At 45.1% G+C, this 23,544-nt stretch overlaps 11 protein-coding genes across 11 annotated transcripts; 5 read left to right on the top strand and 6 right to left on the bottom strand.

Moving 5' to 3' along the window:
- Positions 1-670: 670 nt before the first annotated feature.
- N7455_001762 (uncharacterized protein) lies at positions 671-1,091 on the top strand (the record flags this gene model as incomplete). Its single annotated transcript, XM_065604143.1, has 2 exons — positions 671-837; positions 887-1,091. 2 exons carry the CDS (start codon positions 671-673, stop codon positions 1,089-1,091), a joined length of 372 nt encoding a protein of 123 aa, XP_065462634.1.
- Positions 1,092-3,654: 2,563 nt separating this feature from the next.
- Positions 3,655-4,111, bottom strand: N7455_001761 (uncharacterized protein; the record flags this gene model as incomplete). The annotated part of the gene is made up of 2 exons (XM_065604142.1): positions 3,655-3,714; positions 3,830-4,111. 2 exons carry the CDS (start codon positions 4,109-4,111, stop codon positions 3,655-3,657), a joined length of 342 nt encoding a protein of 113 aa, XP_065462633.1.
- A 769-nt stretch (positions 4,112-4,880) lies between these two features.
- Positions 4,881-5,380, top strand: N7455_001760 (uncharacterized protein; the record flags this gene model as incomplete). The annotated part of the gene is made up of 3 exons (XM_065604141.1): positions 4,881-5,206; positions 5,265-5,282; positions 5,344-5,380. 3 exons carry the CDS (start codon positions 4,881-4,883, stop codon positions 5,378-5,380), a joined length of 381 nt encoding a protein of 126 aa, XP_065462632.1.
- A 393-nt stretch (positions 5,381-5,773) lies between these two features.
- N7455_001759 (uncharacterized protein) lies at positions 5,774-6,083 on the bottom strand (the record flags this gene model as incomplete). Its single annotated transcript, XM_065604140.1, has 2 exons — positions 5,774-5,796; positions 5,840-6,083. 2 exons carry the CDS (start codon positions 6,081-6,083, stop codon positions 5,774-5,776), a joined length of 267 nt encoding a protein of 88 aa, XP_065462631.1.
- A 2,638-nt stretch (positions 6,084-8,721) lies between these two features.
- On the bottom strand, positions 8,722-8,946 carry N7455_001758 (uncharacterized protein; the record flags this gene model as incomplete). The annotated part of the gene is made up of 1 exon (XM_065604139.1): positions 8,722-8,946. The coding sequence occupies one exon, from the start codon at positions 8,944-8,946 to the stop codon at positions 8,722-8,724; it is 225 nt and encodes a 74-aa protein (XP_065462630.1).
- A 322-nt stretch (positions 8,947-9,268) lies between these two features.
- On the bottom strand, positions 9,269-9,650 carry N7455_001757 (uncharacterized protein; the record flags this gene model as incomplete). The annotated part of the gene is made up of 2 exons (XM_065604138.1): positions 9,269-9,576; positions 9,608-9,650. The coding sequence occupies 2 exons, from the start codon at positions 9,648-9,650 to the stop codon at positions 9,269-9,271; spliced, it is 351 nt and encodes a 116-aa protein (XP_065462629.1).
- A 1,680-nt stretch (positions 9,651-11,330) lies between these two features.
- Positions 11,331-12,107, bottom strand: N7455_001756 (ankyrin repeat domain-containing protein; the record flags this gene model as incomplete). Its single annotated transcript, XM_065604137.1, is given in 2 exon segments — positions 11,331-11,976; positions 11,989-12,107. 2 exon segments carry the CDS (start codon positions 12,105-12,107, stop codon positions 11,331-11,333), a joined length of 765 nt encoding a protein of 254 aa, XP_065462628.1.
- Positions 12,108-13,272: 1,165 nt separating this feature from the next.
- N7455_001755 (uncharacterized protein) lies at positions 13,273-13,747 on the top strand (the record flags this gene model as incomplete). Its single annotated transcript, XM_065604136.1, has 3 exons — positions 13,273-13,342; positions 13,403-13,595; positions 13,645-13,747. 3 exons carry the CDS (start codon positions 13,273-13,275, stop codon positions 13,745-13,747), a joined length of 366 nt encoding a protein of 121 aa, XP_065462627.1.
- Positions 13,748-17,435: 3,688 nt separating this feature from the next.
- On the bottom strand, positions 17,436-17,684 carry N7455_001754 (uncharacterized protein; the record flags this gene model as incomplete). The annotated part of the gene is made up of 1 exon (XM_065604135.1): positions 17,436-17,684. The coding sequence occupies one exon, from the start codon at positions 17,682-17,684 to the stop codon at positions 17,436-17,438; it is 249 nt and encodes an 82-aa protein (XP_065462626.1).
- A 3,620-nt stretch (positions 17,685-21,304) lies between these two features.
- Positions 21,305-22,045, top strand: N7455_001753 (uncharacterized protein; the record flags this gene model as incomplete). Its single annotated transcript, XM_065604134.1, has 1 exon — positions 21,305-22,045. One exon carries the CDS (start codon positions 21,305-21,307, stop codon positions 22,043-22,045), a length of 741 nt encoding a protein of 246 aa, XP_065462625.1.
- A 405-nt stretch (positions 22,046-22,450) lies between these two features.
- On the top strand, positions 22,451-22,827 carry N7455_001752 (uncharacterized protein; the record flags this gene model as incomplete). The annotated part of the gene is made up of 2 exons (XM_065604133.1): positions 22,451-22,498; positions 22,519-22,827. 2 exons carry the CDS (start codon positions 22,451-22,453, stop codon positions 22,825-22,827), a joined length of 357 nt encoding a protein of 118 aa, XP_065462624.1.
- Between the last annotated feature and the right edge of the window lie 717 nt (positions 22,828-23,544).

The raw sequence follows: 23,544 nt of genomic DNA, 5'->3' as shown, positions 1-23,544 counted from the left end.
CCAACAACCATCAACATTCACCAACAACCATCAACGACCATCAACAACCATCAACAACCATCAACGACCATCAACGACCATCAACGACCATCAACGACCATCAACAACCATCAACGACCATCAACGACCATCAACAACCATCAACAACCATCAACGACCATCAACAACCATCAACGACCATCAACGACCATCAACAACCATCAACAACCATCAACGACCATCAACGACCATCAACGACCATCAACAACCATCAACGACTATCAACAACCATCAACGACCATCAACAACCATCAACGACCATCAACGACCATCATCATCGCCCAGTCAGCACATCCACAACACACCAAAATACTCACCATTTTATTCACTCCACACCCTGATGGCAAATACATTCTATTGCAACGGGAAGACTAGCCAACCGCAAACCATGAAGACAGGAGTGATAGGAATACAGCAATTGATGACATTTGAATCTTGAATTTACAATTCTGGCAATTGATTTGGATCTATCTACAGCTCATTATATCTCTCCAATGATGCTTCAGAATACAAAAAAGATGAAGATGTTGCGCAGGTCTTTGCTTCTTCAAGTACTCTTGTATACTTAAATACTGGTCCCTAGCACCACAAAGAGGTGCCTACACAAGCTAGAGGGGCTTTTTTATCGCAGATGTCCCTACAAAGACTCTTAGTTTCGCAAATATCCCTACAAGGCGCTTTGTTAACGCAAGACCTAGTCTACAAAGAACTTAGCAATACAGCGATCTCCTACAGAGAACTTGTTAACACAGCAGTCTCCTGCAAATCTCAATTGTCATCACAACGTCCCCCTACAAAGTTCACTTAGTAACGCAGCGCCCCCCTACAAGGATTGTTGTTAACACAGACCTATCCTACAAAGCACACTTGATAACGCAGAGCCCATCCTACGAGGCACACTTGATAACACAGAGCCCATCCTGCGAAGCACACTTGATAACACAGACCTATCCTGCGAGACACAGTTGATAACACAGAGCCTATCCTGCAAAGCACCTTTTTACACTCACAGGGCTCAAGGCAGCGAGGGAGCACATGTCTTACATCGCTAGGCTCAGAGCAGCAACAGCCATGGCCACAGAGACACTCAAGCCTATAAGCAAGAGAGACACCATGACGCATCAGAGTATGATTTTTTTAGGCTGGAAATCTGGCCCCTTTTATATCTTTTCGGCTACGTCTCAACCAAGGAACCAGTTGTGCAGTTGGTAGCGAGAATCACTATCTTGTTATTATCATTAAAGACATTTGAACAACGTTAAAATAGTACTAGGAGACTTTGTGACTTACAGACTCAAGTTTCAACCTAGATTCATTACATTCCACACCTACATTAAATATAATACACCACTTTCATCAACTATTAAAAAGACACTAACACCACAAGAATATGATTCTCACATAACATTAAAATCGCAATCAAATCGCTCAACGCAATAGCAGACTACTTTACCCATTTTGACCATAATCACTAGTCACGGTCGCCATCTCTTTCATCAAGATTAAAGTACTTCAACAGATACCACAATAATAGGCTTATCACTATAACAGACAGTGCCATTCGATTGTACCAGCTATCGGCCATAAGACCTGCCTCCAATTAATCCCTCTACAAACCTCTTTACCTATTCCAACCTCGCGCTACTCAAAAAGTACTTTTCCATATTACTCATTAAATAACTAATGCTACCTCTACTAATACTTCTACTACCTGTCGATACAGACACTATAAACATACCCCCAAATCCATAATATTAGTTTTCTATTTTTAACGGAAATCAAAAAGTCTAGCCCTTATTAAAAACCTAAAGTAAACCCAAATCCACTTCCCAGAACAATAAAGTGAGTTATTTCAACTACCATAAGTCACGAATTAGGTTCTCATAATCGCCACCCCCTCATAAAAATTACACCACTACTATCACATCAATGACACCCTAGATACAAATAGCACCCAACAGACCTATCAAACACCACGCCTAAATTTAAACAGACGCAGGTACGGTTCCGCGATACAGATCCCAACAACGACCCACAGGACAGTAGATCAAGAAGGTTCTATATATAGCCCAGAGAAGAAATTCAAAGGATTTATAGGGGTCCAGACACGATCCACAACCCCCAACCTAACGGTCGTCAGGGCCCAATACAACAGCGGTCTTTATTATCTAAAGGGTATTACTAGACAGGAGAGTATTTTAAATACCACACAAAGTTTCGGCAACAGACATCTAATCTACAGTTCAGTTACCCTCGCAAGAGAGTGATTAGTCCCCATCAAATGGGAAGCTGCTGCTTTCTCTATCTGGCCTATAGAACGTTCTAGAAGCTATATCTTCTATCCCGCACCTTCCTCACAGAAAGTAGACTCAATTTGAGCCCAACCCATCCTCTCCATCTGCCAAATTCAATCGCGAGTCTGATATCTCTAACAGATAGCTTGTAGAAACTATGCTAATTATGCAAAGACAAGATCATAGATCTAAACAAAGTCTCTGGTTTGTGCACTAGAGGCCAAGAAACCAATTGGTCCCGGCCAGCTCATAAAGTTAATTTCAAGCACTCAGCTCATCTCAACCATTGATATGGCGACCGAGATAATCTACAAACAAAGTCATTTCCTGATACAATGTACTAAGTTTCACTGGCATGAGACCTTGAAGAGGGTACCACAAGCTTCCTCTGAACTTTCAGACTATGATACAGATTTAATCATGCCGTCAATCCAACACTATAGATAAGCTTTCGATCAAGTTCCTCTGACAACTGCATTCTCTCACCGAGCGAGCGTTTCCATGGTTGATCGAAAGTTAGTTGCCGAATTGACTTGGGATTTGGTTACTGATCGACGGTCCCGCTCACTATTCCAAGGTCATTGTGACTTTAACTTTTTCCCTATGACTCGAGTCTGCCAGTTTTGGACTGATTCGGAAAACCTTTGATTCTCGGCAAATATTACTAGTGCGTAGTCCGAAAATAAACCATATACCTCAGCTTCTACTCTACAGATCACTCTGCCTTCGACCACCCATCTAACCGAATCCATTTGAAGATGCAACCAAAGATATTACCTCCAGCTGACAAGGATTAGATGGGGCTTGAAAATTTACGAGCCCCCTTGCTACCATGTTCTGATCTTATTTAGTTCTGTGAGTCTTTATACACTGCCCGCAGTATTTTCCAGGCCGCATGGGAAGACATACTCCTGAACTAGAGACAAGAATGAGGAATGTGCCAGTATAGCTGATTTATAACAGCACTGTAGACGGGTCTGTTTCTAAGTCACACGAAAAAGTGCTCCATCTCACTAGGTTTGACATCTGGGACACCCTCGACGTTGTGATTCCAAGGAAGAGTGATTTCTCTTGTTTTTATAATTACATGAGGGGATATGTACAGCCACGACGGAATTCCTCATGCTGCGGCTCCCTTGCGGAGCTATCACAGGTTTTTTTATTGCAATGTGCACCAGGGCTAGTCATCAATTTAGTTGGCCTCTGTTACTTCGATATCACGACGTAAACCACATGACAACAAATTATTACTAGTATAAGCACTCTATTCACTGCTATTCAAGCTTCCTAGCTGTATAAACACGATGCACACAATCCCACATTAAAGATGACGATCTAGTTTCTTTAGGCCAACACGGGATTGATATTTGTGTTGTACGACCTGTGACAGAGGATCAGCTTATAATGGGTAAATAATAACTAGCGATAACAAGAAGTATATTTCGTACCTAGTCTAGAGCTTTCTGTTTAACTTGATACATTGCTATCGATCTCACTCGCCTCAGCCATGAAAATTGTTTCAAACCATTAATCGATATTACTTTTGGCAGATAAGTTGCATAGGAAAGCCACCAATAAAGCTCTACGGCCGACCTAGTTACGAACAGCTTTTGATTGCTTTTGATTGTCTGAGCGATCAGAAGGTCTGGCATCAGTGCGACAACACTTTCGCAAAATGTGTTACTTTTTCCCCCGTAGAGACTCAACGCTTCGGGCCACTCAGTGTTGTTCGTAATATGCGTTGGAGTGGGCTTTCCATGACAGCTCCCGATGGGCATCTAGCTAAGAGAGAATATTATCCTCCTCCCATTGCGGCCAGCCCGATGCGCTACGTGGTGACATGGTGATGCACAGGCAAGTGGTAGAAAGGGGAAGAACGTGTGAAGAAAACTGCACAAAGTGAACTTGAAGGTGTAGGTTTGTTGAGTTTAAAATATATTCATTCCTCAGTCAACTATGAAAGACCCTACCATTGCAATCAAAAAAGACGACTATTTGATTTAAAATTGTGAGCCATGGCTCAGTCTGGTGAGCCGGCTTCAGACCCTCACCATTCGCCAGCCCAAACATGCCCTCATATTATTATTGCACCCTTGAAAACAAGGTGGCTGCTGATCAGCGACGTTGAAGCGAAAAATGCTGGGACCGTCTCTTTCTTAGCCACTCAACATGATTTCGTCGCTTCGAGGATTTTTCTTTCATTGGTGCAAAGTTCGTTGTCCTTCCTGTCCATCGTTCACATGAGTCATCTCTCAACGTTGGTTTGACAGACAACGTGGAATTCATTGGCAGAATATGAGGATCTCAAGGATGAAACGTTTAAATCCTTTAGTGAGTCATGGCCTAGGATTCATCCTAAGTAAAGCCCTGGTTTAGTAAGGTATGGTTGGGAGATTGCTGACCTTGCGCCTCCGATTGCAAGCAAGCAAGTAGTCAATTCTAACTTCACGATACAAATTTCTATTAAAGCCAGCGCGATCCCTCCTTTACTGTGCACTCAACCAGAATCGGGAGCACCCGCCATCTCCTCGTGGCTGACACGCAAGTATGGGTGGAATTCGAAAACTGTCGCACACTCACCAACGACAAGTCTTTCGAAGCAGATTGCAACGTGCATTGTCCTTGTCGTCTTCTGAGTCTGATGAAACCAGCAGTCCGTCGGCATCTGAGGCAGACGATACAACAGAGGACGACTCTTTGCGGAATGGAAACGACTGCTCTGACGTTCAGGAAAACAGCAACCCAGCCGACGAGCGTGACGAGGCTCCACGGGAGCGGAGAATGAAGCACAAACATGAAAAGGTCTTGGAAACACCCAAACACACTCAGCCCCACGGAGAAGGCAATGCAGTAGCACTCGAATGTGTGGCGGAGTAAGTATTGACCTCATCACAGAACATGACTTCGTGCTGGCCCGCTAACAACGTCCAGACTAAACAACCGAATGAAGTCAGTTATGGATCACCTTCGAGTGAAAATATGAAGCGCTAATCTAATCCCTCTGTCACAGGTCGGGCGAAGCGGGTACCAATCCGGTGTTGTTTTGAAGAAACACGGTCGTCATCTTGGATGTGGGACTATGTCCATCTAGTCTGTGCAGCCAGGCAGCTTGAACAGCAGTGAACAGAACGTCCATTTGAGATGCAGTTTGTTGACACGCGCTTATATAGAGTAATCAACCTTCCTTGGAATTACAACTGTTGTGATATGAAGCTGGAGCAGACCAGGAAGTAAGCGGCACCGTCGGAATTAACTCCGAAGTGTCTATACTGACGAATGAGATGACAGGAAATCAACTTGACTCATTGTTGAGCATATATGCTCATGTATCCCGGCGAAATAACAAGTCAATTCATACCTCCGAACAACAACACAAGACATCCCTAAAATAGTCTGCTCTTAAAAACCAAGTAGGCAAAAGACTGGTTTCCTCGGCGCGTTCACTTCAATAGCCCCCAAGTACCTAGCAAAGATAATCATATTTCACAAAGATTGCGGAGGCTTACCTGCCGCAGACGTGTTGAGAATCTTGCTGAAGGATGGCTCCAACCGGGCTTCCCTCACCGGGCGTTTCCCCTTCGCTTTTCGTGATTGCGATTTGACATACCAAGGCCGTGTGGGAAAGCGGAGCTTCCCAACGATCTTCGATACCAACGACGTAGCCGGTGTGCGAGATTTCCTGAAACTGACACGCTGGCATGGCGAACCATGATTTTCGCAATGTCCAGTCCGACTGGTTGCGTCCTTCATTGTGAGTAAATGTGTATCTGGTATATGTCTGTCGCTTGACTCAGGATATTCTTTTACGTCATCGTGACTTGGTGTGACCTCTGGCTCTCTCAGGTAGTTGTGGTCTCGTCTTGAGCGGCATGCATTTGGTGTCTTTGACTAGGAGTATCATGCTTAGCTTCTCACAGTACACCATGGAACTGCAGTTTGCCGGCAACTGATATACATGCACTTACGCATAAAAGTGGAAATTCGACGCTCGGGCGATCCCCATGGCCACTTCCTTCTTGTGACGGGGGAGTTCGCGGAGTAGTTCGCGGAGGGGCGGTCATCGAACCCATAATAACACGTATTTGATGGATTCTGTCAACGAGCAAATCGGCTCAATAGCCCTGGCCTCTTATACCATCATACCACATCGCAGGACAGTTTTGCTTACGCGTGGGGGCCCGTGCATCCCGGTTATGGAATCCACTCTTTCAGGAATGCGGCGGAATATGCATGATACGAAACAAGTTAACAGCATGAAACTACCCTATCAGTTCAGGTAAGGGCTCGTACCAAAAGCCTCCCCCTTTTGAGTTTTGGCTTGATACTATGAATTTAGTTGTTAAGAGTGGCTGCCAGAATTGTGCTAGTGTATCTCCTGTAAACTAGGTATTTGGATTTAATTCCTAAACTCGCACTCTTCTATCCGAGCGCAAGGAATTTTTACATAGACATATCCCGGGTGTCACTGCAGCAACAAATTAATCATGCTGGAATTTCGAGTTTTACTGGCTCGATCTACATCAACAAATTAATGCATTAGGATAACTGAATTAACTCAAAAATCACATCTAAAGGTCACAAGACGGATTCAATCATTTTTGCGACATCAGTCTATTTGATCCCCCTTGAATTTCGGCCGGGCAACTCCTGCCCATATCCAGCCTAGACCAGCAGGCATTGTCGCACAGTGAAAGTACCAAGGTCAAAGGTCCGCCTTTGACTAACTTTACAGATCTGGCATCAGTAGAATACTGCAGAAAATAGAGAATAGTCAAAAAGAGATATGATAAATTTGATTTCATTCGGCCTTTTTTACATGCAGTTGGGCTGTGTACTGAACTGCGTGTGGGAAGGGCCTATGCCGTATGACCACTTGCCTATCTGTATAGTCCTTCGAACTCTTCCTGAAGAAGTGAACTACATGAACCGATGAGGCTAGACTTGGCGCAAACCGAGTTGGAGTTACCAGGCAGACAGTTCAGGAGACCTCCAGCGAGGAGGTTACCGAGGATACCGTCGGCTTCAGTCTCCTACTTGGAGTTGCAGCAGGAGATGTCACCGGTGGTCCACTATACCTTGGCATCACACACGGCGGCGGAATCAGACAGCTTGGCGCCAATGACAACAGCCCATGGAGAGAACGAAGGCGGCGGCTCCCACAAACTTTGTTTTGAGAAGATAGGGGAAAAAAGGGATATAGTAATAGAAGGTTGATTGTCTTGTATTGATCTTGAAAACACATCCGGAGTTCAACGATAACTTTGTATCAATTTGTCCTGAAGACCCAATGCCATTTAAGGTTCCATTGGAACAGATACTTGTCTGTTTTAGTCAGGGATAAAATGCTAGTTCTTCACATTGGGGTCTGTCTGGAAATTTTTGCTGTTCGTTTTGGCGGCACTGACTTCCGTCTTTGGATCAGTATGGCGCAGAAAAATGCTTCTGGATTACTATGTTGTTGTTTAGTGATATAAATTGATTTATTATTTCAGATGGATACATGAGCTTATATATACAACAATGAGCTAAGTTGATTTCCAATCAACTTGGTCGTCCCTATAGACACCTCGGAGTTAATTCCGACGGTGCGGCTTGCTGCCTGATCTGCACCAGCCTCATATCACAACACAAACAAGTTGGCCAGCAGTGGTATGAAGCAGCCATCCGCAATCAGGAGCGAGTGCCACATGATTGTAGGGTTGCCTCTCCATCCATTGTGTACTGCTCCAATATTGGCTAAAACCGGCAGGCTAATCAGTTCAAGAGATGGAAACGCTTGAAAAATCAACAACTTTGGTTGTTATACTGTCCTGGCAACATTGTGTAAAACAAGATTCGTTGAATGAGATCTCCGCCATGTTTCACTAATATTTCATGATACCACCTCTCCTTCCGTCATTCTTCGAAGTACCATTATGTACAATGTCATGGCTAGCTGGTATCATTTTTCATATACTCTATGGAGAAATTCATTGGCTCACAAGTGGTTCCATTGAGAAAATGAATCGGCGGGAAGCTTCGCCCAGTCATTCGCGAATTTATCCACGGAGGCTGTGTCTACGCGAACCGAACCTCATAGCCATCTTTCAACCGATCCATGGCTGCCTCTGCGTGACAATCTCAGTTGCTACCTAAGAGACTCCACGTTGTCTCAAAGCGTCACAAGAGGTGAAGACCAAGAACTGTCACCATCGAACGCGAAAAAGAGAGCAGCCGAATCCTCAATCCTCCTGCGAAAGCAACATCGACTTTCATTTTCCGCGTCTCAAACACTGGACTACCCACAACTGGTGACACAAGAGATACATCGAGAGAGATTTCCAAGCCTTACAATCATCAGTATGAAAATGATCAACGATACAATTTAATACTTACAAACAATATCTAATCACATCTTGGTCTCCGACACCATTTGTTCCAGGGAGTGGGCGACGAGGTGTCTCGCCACACAATTGCTAGATAGCAGATGCGAAGACATTATGGTGAGGGAATTATCCCGAACAGACACAACCGGAAGACAAGCGTCGGAAGTGTGTTGCTGCGCATGAGGAGCGGCTATATGACTGAGGTGCTCATCGTTCTTCTTATAGCCCTGCTGGTTATGCGTTGCCATGACTGCTGGCCGTTGAAATGGCAGAAAAATGGTCTGTTTATCATACCAACTGTCAAGTAAAAATAGGTTTTGGAATACTGGATCGCTCTACTTTTACAGCAGCTACTTGCCGATTGGTACTCAGAGTTTTTAAGAACCTCGGGTCGTCGAAATATGTTACAGCTGAAATTGATCTTCCTCCTCCATTGTGGGACGAAGGACTTGGTCCCCTTGACAATATCTCAAACACTTTCTCTTGTCCTCTTTCTTTTGATCAACATGTACCGAGGCCCATGTTGGGATGTGCTATTACGTAGAGATGAAGGAAATGAAGGGTTGTGGCTCATCTCCCGAGTCGGTTGTATGGAGCCGGGTTGACCACGAATGAAAGTCTCATGACGGTAGGCGCCTCCGAATCTGTGGAACTCATAGTAATACAGTCGCCGAACAAAAGATCGGTAGCTCTTCGTGGATGGCATGTAAGCAGATGCACAGGAAACTTGCTTTCTAGGGCGATGAAGATAGATCGCCCATCTTCTGACCAGCGCATTGCTTCCTCATTCTTTGGATCATCAAGAATCCTTTTCCGAGTTAGTGACAAAGGTATAAATGTTGTCGTTTCATTTGGTGTTGCACTTGCTCGCTCAGAATCTGTATAAAATCGGACATATATAATACAAACCCATGACTTGTGTTGGCCCCTGACCGTGGACTACCTCGTGCATATCATTCCTCGAAGTGGCGTCTCCGAGTAGACCTGATTCATTCGAGTTTTCGGGTTTTCGATGATTGGTTGGGCAGTTTGAATATTCGCAAGAGCAGACGGTGAATCTCAGTGAACTGCGCGGTCAGTAGCTTGGCCTCGGGCAACGCCAAAGCCTAAAGGTTCCCATTGGTCGGAGTCGGGATACTGGTCCTCAAAAAGTTGAGTAACTACATCGTGATGGTTCTTGATGTTGCTCGACTAGAGAAACCTTTTCCAAGACGGTATACGTCTGATTGAACTTCCTATGCAAATGGAGGACTACCTAGCTGAGGCACCCGCCTCCGTCCATCGTTTTCTGAATATCAATAAGCTCTTGCATTGCCATCTCACTTGACTGAAGCGCTTTTTTGCAATCGTCTTTATCTGGCCAAGGAGAGAGAAACCGTCAAGGCCTACCAGAGCGAAGGAGTTTGAGGGCCTCTTCTGACAAATCGACACTGGATTCTCCAATCGTCAACTGCGACGGGCCCGTAAAGTGGGGCAAAAAGGATGATCGTCGTCCAGGTCAACGGTGGTCCTTCCCTCACGCATGGTATTGCAGTTGAGAAAAGGCTCTCTAGACTCTTACTCAGGCGAATGCTAGTCAAGTCTTCTCCTCGGCCGAAAGCAATGCTGCCACTCAAATTAAGCACCGATAGATAATTCGTCAATTCAGTCGGGAATTCGGGACTGGAGATATGGGCAAGTCGAAAGGGGCTTAGACTTTTATCATGACGATGAGTGATAAAGTCATTCAATACATTATGAGCTTGTTGATGAGTTCCATCGCCTTACTCATCGTTTGAACGAGTCGCGATCATCCCTGTAATCAAAATAATAAGAAAAGAAAGGAGAATCCGCGAAGTCATTAGCGGCCCACCAAAACCGGGCTAAAGTTTTGTCGCCTTGTCGTAATTTATCGGTCCCGAGAGATGCAGTATGCACTAGAAGAGTGCGGCCATTGCACAGTACTTGAGGTGTGTATTTCTGTATATTTATGATAGCAAAACAAAGGGACATTCGAGCTGATTAGCAGTTGATGCCTTGGGAATCAGGGAAACAGTGGGTGTTGAATGAAACAAATAATGCTTGCTGGTGAGATCCTCCCCACTTTAACCGACTCCATTTACTCAGCACGTGACATTTACATCATCATCTGCGCCGAAGGTTTCGTTCCCTGCCAACTTCCTAAACGAAGTGCCTTGTGAGAAACAAGAGAATAATTGGCATCCCACACCCTCGTCGGGGTTTTCTTAGATGTCACCATATGCAAGACACCATGGCATTTTCGCTCTGCATCGGCGCACCCTTGCGACACGGTGTCCAAAACTATTGTGATATGAGGCTGATGCAGATTAGGAAGCGAGCCGCGCCATCGAATTAGCCCCGACATGTCTATAAAGACAACGAAGTTGATTTATGTATAGCCTCATATTTCCCTCTAAAAGAGTTAACTACCGTTCATACCTCTGAACAACAATAGTTTACAATCAGCCGACTTGAAATCTCCGCCCCCATATTCAACTACTTTCGTAATGCTAAATTATCCAGCGCTATTACCGTCAGTGTCAGAACCTTGTCCTGCATAATCTGTCGAAGAAGGTCAAACTATATGCGTCAACTCAATCTTGGAGTGGCCTAGGAGACCATAGTACGGTTATCAATCCCTCTCCTCAAGCTGAGCCTTGATTGATTTGACCAGTACTTGTACTACTTCTTCGTGCCCTTCATCCATTGCTAGCATAAGAGCTGTATACCCGTCATTGTCTTTCGTCTCTATTTCCAAGTCAATCCTCTCGACCAGCGCTTGGACAACCGCGCTGTGACCTCTTCGCGCCGCCCATGCCAGAGGAGCATATCCGTCATTGTCTTTCGAGTTGACATCCACGTCTAGCTGGCTAAGAAGTCGACGAACTATGCTCTCAAAACCCATCGCCGCGGCCCGAGAAAGGGATATACAGCCCTCCTTATCAATCGAGTCGGCTTTCACGTCGTGGCGCTGGAGTAGACTGACCACCACTCCTTTATGTCCTCGTTCAGCTGCCAATGCTAACGATATGACATTGAAGGCGTTTCTCGGATCGGCTTGGATCTCCCCCCGCTCAAGCAAGGCGTTTATCACGGTTTCGTGCCCTTCCTCAGCGGCGAGGGCTAATGGCGTATTTCCATAATTGTCTTTAGAGTTCACATCCACCCCGCTATCTTGAAGAAGCAGGTCCACAATACCATTGTGCCCCCATATCGCTGCTTGGGCAAGAGGAGTTCTTCCATAAAAGTTCTTTGAATCCACCTCCACGCCATAATAGCTCAAAAGTTACTTTGCCAGTAGAAGATTACCGTGCTTTGCTGCTGATGCCAAAGATGTGTTGCCATGGTCGTCTGTTACATTGATATCCAGACCAGATTCTGCGACAATGCCAGCCGAAACCAGCTCCATGGATGTCACGGTATCACAAACCCAAGATGTAGGGTCTTAGGTTGAAACGATCCCATCCAGGAATCCAGAATTGGAAGCTTCGGGCTATTTATCCAGCGAGAAGAATTTTGCCCACGGCCCACAAAATTCGCCAATCTGGCATTATCTACGTTCCATGGTACCGAAGAGCCGCTAATGCAATGAGGCTGGCGGCGCAAGCGCTAACAGTTGATCCTTTCGCGCCTAGCAGCTTTGAGCGCAGGAGATCCCGCTCAGGCCCCCTCGAGTCTGCATTAGCCCAAATTTGGCGCCCAAGTCACAAACGCAAGTCAAGTAGTGCGTCACGTTTTAGAAAAATGCACTACTCAAATGCACTAGCCAGATGCACTAGTTCTAAAGGCTCCTATTTATTTTTATCTCTCGTAAGATAGCTCCCGCTTCTTTTACCTTGTTGGCCTCAAATAAAAAGGGGGTTAAAGGGGGTGCTGTGCGTACGTGTCGGAGGGTCGCACCGAACCGAGCTGACTCACAGATTGACTCGGACCTCCCAAGCGAACCACGCTATTTGCGTGGAGACTAAGCAGCCTGTTGCATTAGATCCTAGTATGCAAGGTCTATGTGCCAGAAAGGATCGCTCTCATTTTTATTTTCCTCATTATTTCTGAGTTGTTTCCCTTCAGCGTTATATAATCCTGCTATACGAGCGAACAACAACCAGGCGAAGATAATTTTGTACGATTTCATTCTATCACTGAGGTAGAGCAACCGTTTGTATCTTTTTCCATCAATTCCTTTTTGTGGCCAATGAGTAAATGGTTACCCAAAAATTGCTACGGTTCACGAGGCTAAAACCGCGAGACTGGCCTCTAGCCTACAAAGAACAACTCTGGCGCCTAGCTGGTGGTCAATAATGGATTGTGGTTTCCAATATCATAAAAGCTTTGATTCGAAACACCTATCATGACTTGCAGCCTCAAGTGCCGCCACTCCATGCATGAAACCAGAAGATAAGGCGTCTACTGATCCATTTTAGAAAACTCCCAGATCGACTCTACCATTATGGATGACCTAGAATACATATCACATTCAAGGCATATAAATACTCACCTGGACACCTCCAATCAGAATGATATTGCAACCCATCTGTCTTTCACAAACATCTCAAAACCTTATTCAATCAGCAAATATGAAAGCCTTCACACCAATCTTCATGTTAATGGCATTCGCTACCTCCCAGGCAATTGTTGCACCTGCAGGTAAGCCCCCGTCTCACTTTCAATACCTCCCGTTACTAAGGCTAATTTGATAAATTACAGCCGAAACTGCTGACCTAGAGACGCGCGCCGACTACTGCGTTAATATCAGTGTATGCCACGGCTACAATTACGAGGGTGGCTGCTATAACGAATGCAATAGACCCGGTCAGGGTTACGGTATCAAAAAAGAATATCGGAAAAATGCCGGCTCGTTCAAAATCGGGACCAAGGGTTATAACTGCCAGATTGGATCGTGAGTTGCAACATAGGTCTCCTAAAAATCGGAGCTAATATATGTCAAGATCCAATCAGGGCACGGACCCAGTGGACTACCCTGGGATCAAGAGATTCAAGGATGGATGGATCAATAACATTGAAGGATATCAGTGCAACAAAGTCAAATGACAGGTACATCCCAGGAACTAGGAGGTTGCGTCAACCGGCGAGGAAATGCTATTGATAGATGAGTTAACGAGGGAAGTCGCAATTGAGTTTACTACTGGTGATATGTTGTGATCTCCGGCTGCTAGTGTGAGGCCTATACTTCTATATATTTCTGATAATTAGAGAATATCATGATTGCCCGTGGAAAGCTGGCAGGTCCGCCGGACCACGTTCTAGACAGATGCCCTTCGCCTCGCGACCTGAAGCATACGTTGCACGCACGGCCGACTGCAACTTGCTAGCGCAACACGGTCGCTGCTACAGGTGTGGCGAACACGGGCATCGCATTCACGAATGTACAAGCAGAAGATGAAAGAGATGCCACGGTTCGCCGGTCATCGGTCGCTTAGAGTGCACAATGCAATAATTAAATCCGACCACGATGAAAGTACAGTTGTCAAGGAAAATGAAGTGCCCTAGGTCAAAGTCGCCATCTAGGGCGGAAGAAATTCGAAGTCATGTCGATCAAAATCTCTGCTGCTTCGGTGCGACCGAAGAGGGTCCGAATGGACGGTCACCAGCTCGTCTTGTCATACACTCTCCACAGAGGCATCACGGGCAGAAGCTGTTGTCGACAGTGGAGCAAATGGCATAGCTTTCATCGACCATTCTTTTGCGCGTAAAGATGACTTGAAGTAGTGGACAGAAGATAATCGGTCGCTGGACGGATCACGCATTCGACACGAGTACCGGTAAATATACAGGGGCATAAAGAAACGCTACCCTGCTTTGTGACCAGGTTGAACCAGCAACCGACCGTGTTCGGTATCCCTTGGCTCAAGCTCCACGATGCAACAATTGCATGGAACAAGGACACGTTGGCTTTTGACTCCGAATACTGTCACCAGACCTGCGGAATTATGAAACGAACTGAGATTCATGGGGTTACCAAAGAAAGCCAAGCCGAAGAAGGAGAGGGGATGCCAAAAAGGACATGATCGACATTCGTATAATAGGAGCTTCGCCGTTCCTTTACTCGACAGATAAAGAGAGTAAAAAGCCCAATGACTTCACCATCTTTGCGGACTCAATAGCTGATATCCAGAAGGCGTTGGCCCCAGATGAGAACGGATCCCAAAGTGAAGCTTCCACCGGAATACCAGGCATTTTTAGTTGTCTTTTCTCAGACAGGAGCTGATAAACTTCCATCACACTGCCTCCATGACCATGGGATATAGATGAAGCAAAATTCCGAGACGCCCTTCGGCCCGTTTTACGACATGTCCGAAGATGAACTACTCGTTTTACGTGAATACTTGGAGGACAATCTTGGCAAAGGATTCATTCGAGCATCACGGTCACCGGCCGCATCGCCCTGGCTATTCGTTCTAAACCAAGGGACGGTCTACGATTCTGTCTGGACTACCGAGCACTCAAGGCACTAAGGATAAATCGTCGATGGCGGGCCAGAGTGGACGACTGTAATGTATATAAGCGAACGCGTCTAAGTCATCTGTCAACCCCTCTTACATCTGAGAATGCTTTTTTGCAATCAACTTGATCACACAAATGCGGCTTTTCTCCAGTATGAGCCCGCGAGTGTACGGTCAAGGCACTGCGTTGGATGAAGCTCTTGTTGCAACCCTTCACTGAACAGTGATAGAGCCGCTCATTAGTATGTATACTGTAATGACGGCTAAGATCCGACTTGCGACCGAGAATCTATCGGAGCTTCTCATTAGGGAAGAGCTCTTTCCAAAAAAAATTGAATAGAACAATAATAATCTTGCCACAATGTTCCCTAGAAGCCACCTACGTAGAAGCCTCCTCTTGGGAGTGCATTGAAGGGCGTCGTCGGAAGGCAGTAATTACGGTCAGTTGTGGCCTAAACGGGCCATGTACAGCATGCTATTTGTGAATGGGACAATACTTAGCAAGTGCCAAGAAAGCGAAATCTCGCTTCGTGGAATAAGCGAGAACGCGAGTCATGATTGTGGGTCAAAAAAAATTACACTTGTAATGCGGACCTAGCCACATTACCATTCTCTCTAGATATCAAGGGGAAATTTGTGTCCTGCGTTTAATTTCATAAGATATGAAGAATTGAGATCGGTTGAGCAGGCTCGGAAAAGAATGGTCCTAACTTCGACTCGTTTATTGTTCAAGCTCATGAAGTGAACATCTATGCCAAATCGATGGTAGAAACACAATCAAAGATATGGCCTCCGTATTGGCATGCAAGGCGATTGCGGGCTGCATTTCGACCTCACAAGATCGCATAGGGGCGGTCGGGGTTTGGACGGGATTTGAAGCAACCGAAATGATCTTACGCCCCGCCCCACCTTGTGCTGAATGCATTTGGCTGCAAAGACCTCTCAATGGGGCAAGCTCATACTCCTTGCGTGCTGTGTCTTTTATTGATTTCCAATATTTCAGCATTTCTACGAAAGCCAAGATGAAGACCCGACATCGATTTCATCCCTGATACAATTAGGCGGGCTTATTTGGTTGCTGTCTACTTGCGCCCCATGTTAGTTGCCCCTTACAGATTGGCCTTATCTTACATAGCCTTCCCTACGGTGGACATGCCAAGAACGAAAACGCAACATACAATGTCATGGCCTAGTAGTGGGCAAGATTATTCTTCTGGTGATGATACAATTATTGGATTCACACGAGGGCCCCCTGCCATTATGCAGCATGGTATCACTTTTTCAGTTTCTGTGATGGTGAAGTTTGGAGAGTCCAGTGGACTATCATTGGTGCCAACGCAAGCATTTGCAGTCAATGTTTCTCTCGTCGACGAGTACGGTACACGAACGAGTGGGGTACTACAAGGCAATTTGACATCAAATATACAATTCCATCCCACTCAAGGTGCGCATGGCTTTGCTGTATTTGGGGGCCTCTCCATTTGTCAGACAGGATTATGGCGACTCCGAGTTTTGCTGGGTGCCTTCTCTTGCGCCGAAATGGCTATCGAGGCACGTGTCGATTCAATCGTGTTTCACGTCGGTAAGTAATAAACAAACTTTCCCTATAATGACGGGGGTCTATTACTTATTTGTATAACAGCACCTTGAGAAAATAACCATTGCACGATTTCTATCAGATGGTAGAAACGCATGATGTGTTATGATGGTTTTGCCGTTATTTATTTCAGAAACTGGAGTCAAGGAGCGTCAAGTGTGTTACACGTATAAGAAGGAATGATTGATGTGAAGATCCAACGTGCCGTTAATCATGCCAGGGCACAAGCATTGGCCAGTGATCCAACACCTGAGATCTTTGCTCCTAATAAGCTCCTAACCCTAGAGTTAGTCGAAATTGATTCTCGCTCATCCCATGCATCGAGTGGTTAGACAGTTGTGGCACTAAACTGGAAAGTGCATTAATAGTGGCCTACCATTACTGTAAATATCACAGAATAGTGAGTTGATTATTTGGCCAACGCAGATAACGATAGCCCACTACGATTTGCGAAACATCGTGTTCCAATACTCAAGGTGTTTGGATATGTCTTGTCTCAAAGCATTTTTGTGGATTGAAAACCCCAAGGCGACACTGCTTTGGATGTCTTGCCCGGATTAAGAAACGCAAATAACGAACTTTATAGAGCTAGTTTATATTATAAGATGAATTTAAAGAAGGCTCAGAATTACTACTAAAGGAAGAAGAAAATACATAACATTACTACAATGACTGATAATCACCACGTCGGGGTGTCCCTTTGGTTTTTTTTTGTGGGCAGTAGGGACAAAAGATGAGCGGCGAAAACACCAACGTCTTTGGGATTGACAATTCCTAGGGGCGAGTCCTCAGACGCCGCAAACCTAAGGGTATTCTGCTTTCCGGTTTTGCGGTGGTTTCTGATTAGCCCCGCCGCGTTGGAAAGATAGAAGTTTGTGAAGACATTAGGCTGGGGGAAGGTCCACTGCAGAGCGGCGAATTCTGCCATTGAAAGATAAGAATGACCGATATCTGAGACTATGATTAAAACGGGAGAATAACTCTAACACATATCTAATCTCTATAGCTAAGGAGTCAGTCGTTCATCGTAGACGTGGTATCAAATACAAGTACTGTTGGCGGACATCTAACCCAAGAATAAGAATCTCACGGCCAACCACCTCAAACGTCAAACTACAACTTGGGTTCACGCAATGGTAGCTCGTACTCCACATCCAAGTAATATCGTCAAGCGCTCAGATTGACATGCACCTTTTTGCAGGTCCAGTCAATGGCAAAAAAGGTCTCACGGCCATTCCGGAAGGCGATTATCGCGCCAGCAGTGGTAATTACTCCAAAAATGATACAAACAAAAGGTGCAATTGCAACACGTTCAGCGTATCCTATATCATCCGCCTAACTCTTGGTCTTCAGTTCTTGAAGGGATCTTTTTCCCATCAAATATTGGACCACCGTCAACACGCCAATTATGAGGAATCTCAGAATGGCCCCAGGCTCCAAATTATGAAAGCCACATACATCGCAGCCTTAGGGTCGGTGATATCCATAATCTCGTTAAAGAAGGCAAAATACGAAGCATAGGTGCCATCTGACCAAAGTTGAGGTGCACTCGAGACGATTAATTTGCATGTAAGGTCGTTTATTGAGGCCGAAAGGGCAGCTCGACTGCACCAACAAAATCGACTGTACATGGCCGATAATTTTCGCGGTATCTGGCGTTGGAATACATGGCCAACCAATTTTGAAATGATAAGATCTCGAATTGAGGGAAACAATGTTTCAACATCTCACCAGCTCCACTTTACCAGCCTGCTTGAGCCACATGGCTTATACTACCCTTACTGCGCCTTGTTGCGATCTGGTCAATTGTATATCACGCTTCATCAGTACTGTTTAATCTGTGAGGCTTTATGCCGGAAAAGGCTAAAAAATTGATTTATTGCGGTTTTTGATTTTGTCTCTTCCAAAACTTCGAAAGGCTGAGCCCTCAAAGTAACGCCATCATAAAGGAGACTCCGGGCGCTTGAGAAGTTTCCAATTGCAGGCGCTGAACAAGATCTTCAGTTTTGAATTGATAAGGGGCCTTAGAGGAAGAGTGATGGGGCCGAGTGTTAAACCGAGGACTTTCTGGTCTAGCAGTAATCCATCAATTATCAAATGATGAACAATCGTAGTTCAAAGGATTAATCCGCTTTTCTAGTGTTTTCGAGGGAGGGAGCACAATAGAATATATACATACAATGCGACTATTTTCTATCTATCTTAATCAATCAAACCTGCTATTTCTTTACTCATAATCTAATCTTTACTAAATACCATAAATATCATATCCGTGTTATTCTCAATTGCCATATCAAAGTAGACATAGGATAGATATCTTCTGGAATTTACACGTTAATTTAAATCCAGACCTATCTACTTATAAGGAAAATTATTACTTATAAAGGAATTTTTAGCTGTCTATAATAGTTACCCGTGTTTTAAGCTCCGCTTAACTTCTCATAGGCTACACGTTCCTAGTATTATATCCGACCCTAGGATCTATATAATTAATGTTAGATATGTTTGTAAGAATTCTATATATACATCTAGAGACTTTCAATATAATAAAAGCTATTGTCTACCCTAAACACAAGATATCATATAAGAAAGCAATAGAATAGTGAAGTTCTAGACCCATATAGACAGCGTAAGCTCGATAAATCATTTCTCTAGATATTTTGTAAACTTCAAAACAATCCTACCCAGCAACCCTACATATTAGTTCTCGAAGTTACAGTACCTTTAGAAAGCTTCATCAAGATCCTAAAGCTATTTAAGGGTTTCAAAGATCCATATGAGATCTTTTTGAGATAGTAGCGCCGATCTTGGTTCAATACTATGGTGCATAGAACAATTAAGAATACAATCTCTGTCCTCCATTCTATAGTATAGCTATAATTGCTATATTAATAGATAGCATATCTTGATCGCCTATCTTATTATCACTTTGTAAGTATTCGATAGCTATTCTTTAATTGATATTATATCTTGTCCCTATTTATTCTCACCTCTATCTTAGGTTTAAGATATAAGTTATATAACTTTTATAGAAATACACGTTATTTTCGTTTTACTGATTAGATACCAATGATCAAGAATACTTAGGATATTTCTACAAATAATATATCTAAATACAATAATGTAGATATAAAAAGGGCTATATTATTATCTAATCTATTACTAGCTTCTTATTTCTACCCTAAAGCAGTCTTTATCATAACTACCTAGACAATTTCCCCTTATCTCGCTTAAAATATCATATCCGTCAACAATATATCATCTCAAAAGTTCTATGGACATATACCGTCCTAAGTGCCCTTTAAGTATTAAGTACAACCTGTGCTATATATCCTTAATATCTATATCAGAAAAAGACAGACTAGAAGTAGACAATCTGCAGATACAATATAACTATATGCTCGTCTCATGCCCTTACCAGGCCCCAAGTATACTCACCTAGGCCATCATACAGGGCAAGAGCTGCTTCGTCCAATGCCTAATAAGGCGGTTCCCTGTATACATCAACCGTCCAGATTGGAACAACCAACGACCAATCATGGTGGCTATAGAATATCGACAGCACAAGATCTTGCAATCACTCCTCTACAATCCACATACCAACGTAAACGTCGCAGACATGACCCAGAAAAAAATAAGATAAGTCCTAACGAGCCAACCAACGTGAAGCTATACATCGGGATTCTGAGTGGTCAAATTATTGGTGACAGATCGCGCCCTCTAGATCCGACACCCGTGTTCCATTCATGTCCTGTCCCAGCAAAGGGCCTGACTATTCCCAGGCTTTCTGAGCCTAGACTGCAAGCCGTTATATGGCATAATTACGTGGGTGATCGTCCATCTGAGGTCTCAGGCGGGACCCACTGACCTGAGTTCTAACTGTCGACCGTGTGGCGCGCCATGTCGGCGGCCTTACCGTCATCCTTAAATCTAATTCGTTTCCCGTAACATTGAAAACTCTTTCCCCCGGATAATACCCTTCCGCGCTCGTCGGTCAATCCACCTTGCTGGACAGGGTGATTAATAATAACCGTGGATAAGTTACAAAGCAGAACATCCGCGCTTTCCCCCGGATAATGCCCTTCCGCGCTCGTCGGTCGACCGCAATCCACCTTGCTGGACAGGGTGATTAATAATAACCGTGGATAAGTTACAAAGCAGAACATCCGCGCTTTCCCCCGGATAATGCCCTTCCGCGCTCGTCGGTCGACCGCAATCCACCTTGCTGGACAGGGTGATTAATAATAACCGTGGATAAGTTACAAAGCAGAACAGATGGGGTAATAGTTATGTAGTCATGACACAGTTTACAAAGCAAAACTGACACCTTGAGTAATTACCGAGGGAGTTGATGATCAACCATGTCTGGAAGGCCCCACTCGATGATATATGTATTTATATTTGTTCCGGGTTCCCTGTTTCGTCCATTCAGTCTTCCATCTTCATAATTTTCGTTCACCTCAGTCAACCCTCTTGGCTTTGCTTACAAGGCATCGCTATCTTTTATCCGAACATTCCACCGCCTTCACACCGCAACCCCTGGTCAAAATGAGCGTCAGCGAGAGCCGCAACGTCGCCATTGTGGGAGTTGGCTCGTCTATGTCCAGATCCCTCGCTATCTGGCTAGCGAGCCTAGGGTGGAATATTGCCCTCGTGTCACGTTCCGAGAAGAGCCTGTCGGCCATCGCTGATGAGGTGAGACAGGCCCAGAAGGGCAAGAACGGCAAGGTCATTTACCGGACCGCCGACGCTAGCGAGCCTGCAGCTTTGAAGGCTACACTTGACTGGTGTGTCCAAGAACTTGGTGGCAAGTTGGACGTTCTGAGCTACAATGCCGCCCGAGTCGCACCCTCTGATATCACCGAGATTTCCCCCGAGGAGTTGGAGCAAGACTTTAAGGTCGCAGCCGTGGGTACTCTGGTCGCTGGTCAGTGGTTTGCCGCCGGCAACGCCAGAGTCGATCGGATCGCAGAGGGTGAATATCCGCTTTTCCTCGTAACAGGTGGAAACCTGGACAAAGAGCCGGAACCTTTCGTGGCCTCGCTATCCACTGCCAAAGCGGCTTCTCAAACACTCAGCCGCTTGTTTGCGAAGGTCCTACCCGAGAAGGCCAACATTTTGGTCGGTATGCCTCTAATTGCAGGAGCACTTATCAATCCTATGACTGGTGAATATAACGAGCAATTCCACCCGGAAAATATCATTCCTAAAGCTTTCAAGCCGTTCTTTGAGGATCGTGAGAATCGCCGTGATGGAAAGGCGGGTTGGACTGTGGAGAGGCTGTACTAGATCCGAGCCATTGTACAATATCTTTGGGAAGTGACGATACAGTACTCTGTCTAGCAAGGCGGGTTGCTGGCGAAGAGAGCGGAAGGGTATTATCCGGTGGAAAGAGTGACGGACTGAGGTTACTAGTATGTCATGTGGCGGGGACGAAAAGGGTGCCAATTATTTGCCCTGAGCTTGATCCCGCTTCCCCACTAAGGGGGCGAATTTAAAGCACAGGAAAGAGCAGAAAGCGCCCTGTATTAGAAATTTCTGAATAAGTTCATGACCTTTCTAGTTTCTTTAACTCCTACCAGCGCAGATGAATAGTAAAACCCCAAACTGACTGAACAATCAGACCACCAAGCAAGCGCTATATTCAATCTCTACTTTCTCGCATTGAAAGCCTCGAACGGCGGCTAGCAGACTATGAAGGGCGGAAAGAAAGGGCTCGGCTCGGGTCGGCGTCATCTCAGGGTACTACATTGGCTAACCAGCGGGACCACAACTTGGACAACAATCCAGCTACTCTAGATTCGGTCCAACAGCTAGTGGACCTTTGTGGTGGACTAAGCTTGGGTGAGGGGCAGGAACTGCGTTTCTTCGACTCCCGCAGCAACCTGGCTATGGTTGCAGAGCAACTGGATAAAAGGTGTCATGATCATCTGCTGAAGTTTTCTGCAGACCGAAGTCAGCGACCAGGGATCGGCGAGGTCGAAGTGGATCGATCAACCCAAGAGGTGCTGTTGAGCGTGTTCTGGAAATGGCAGAATTCATGGCAATATCTAGTCCACGAAAGTGCCTAGCGTCGGAGCTATGAAGTGCAAGACAATAATTACTGCACGCCTGTCTTACTATACGCTATACTGGCGGTGGCTGCTAGTTACTCCCATGAGCCAGATAGTTCGGATATTTACGATCCGAGCACTGCTAGTATAGGCTTCGCTTTAAAAACAAAGCAACTGATTTTCGAAGAGATTAAAGCGCCTCGACTTTCAACGATGGTAGCCACTGCGTTGATATCAGTGACTGAATTGTCAATAGATATTGAACCCGCAAGATGGATGTATATTAGTAGGCCACCCTCTCTTAAAATCGATTTTCCTTCTGCTAACGAGATAGAGGAATTGCTGTGAGGATGGCCTATACCTTGGGCTTTCACACCAACCCTAGTCAATGGGTCGAATCTAGACGCCTCATAGCAGAAGATGCAGAAATCCGATCAATTGCTTGGTGGGGTTATTATATAAGCGAAAAGTGTGTTAAAGGTTCTTTGAAGCCACAATTAAACTGTCATTTCGGCTAGACGTGCAACCGAAGGCAAGAAAAAAAGACAGCAATTAATTGACGGTCAATTAGCTGATATATCAAATGAATTACAAAACGTGATGCTGCAGCACAGCAGCATTGATACCTTTGTTCGGCACTATAGTGTCGGCATCCACGTCGATGCTCAGGCAATTGTCCGGGGCATGCCCACTCAGAAGCAGCTCATGCGTTTTGCCTGCTCGATGAGTCGATCC

Source organism: Penicillium solitum (assembly GCF_028829755.1).
Source record: "Penicillium solitum strain IBT 25940 chromosome Unknown utg000001l_segment0_segment0, whole genome shotgun sequence".
Classification (NCBI taxonomy): Eukaryota; Fungi; Ascomycota; class Eurotiomycetes; order Eurotiales; family Aspergillaceae; genus Penicillium; species Penicillium solitum.
This window is presented reverse-complemented; position numbering and strand designations above follow the sequence as displayed.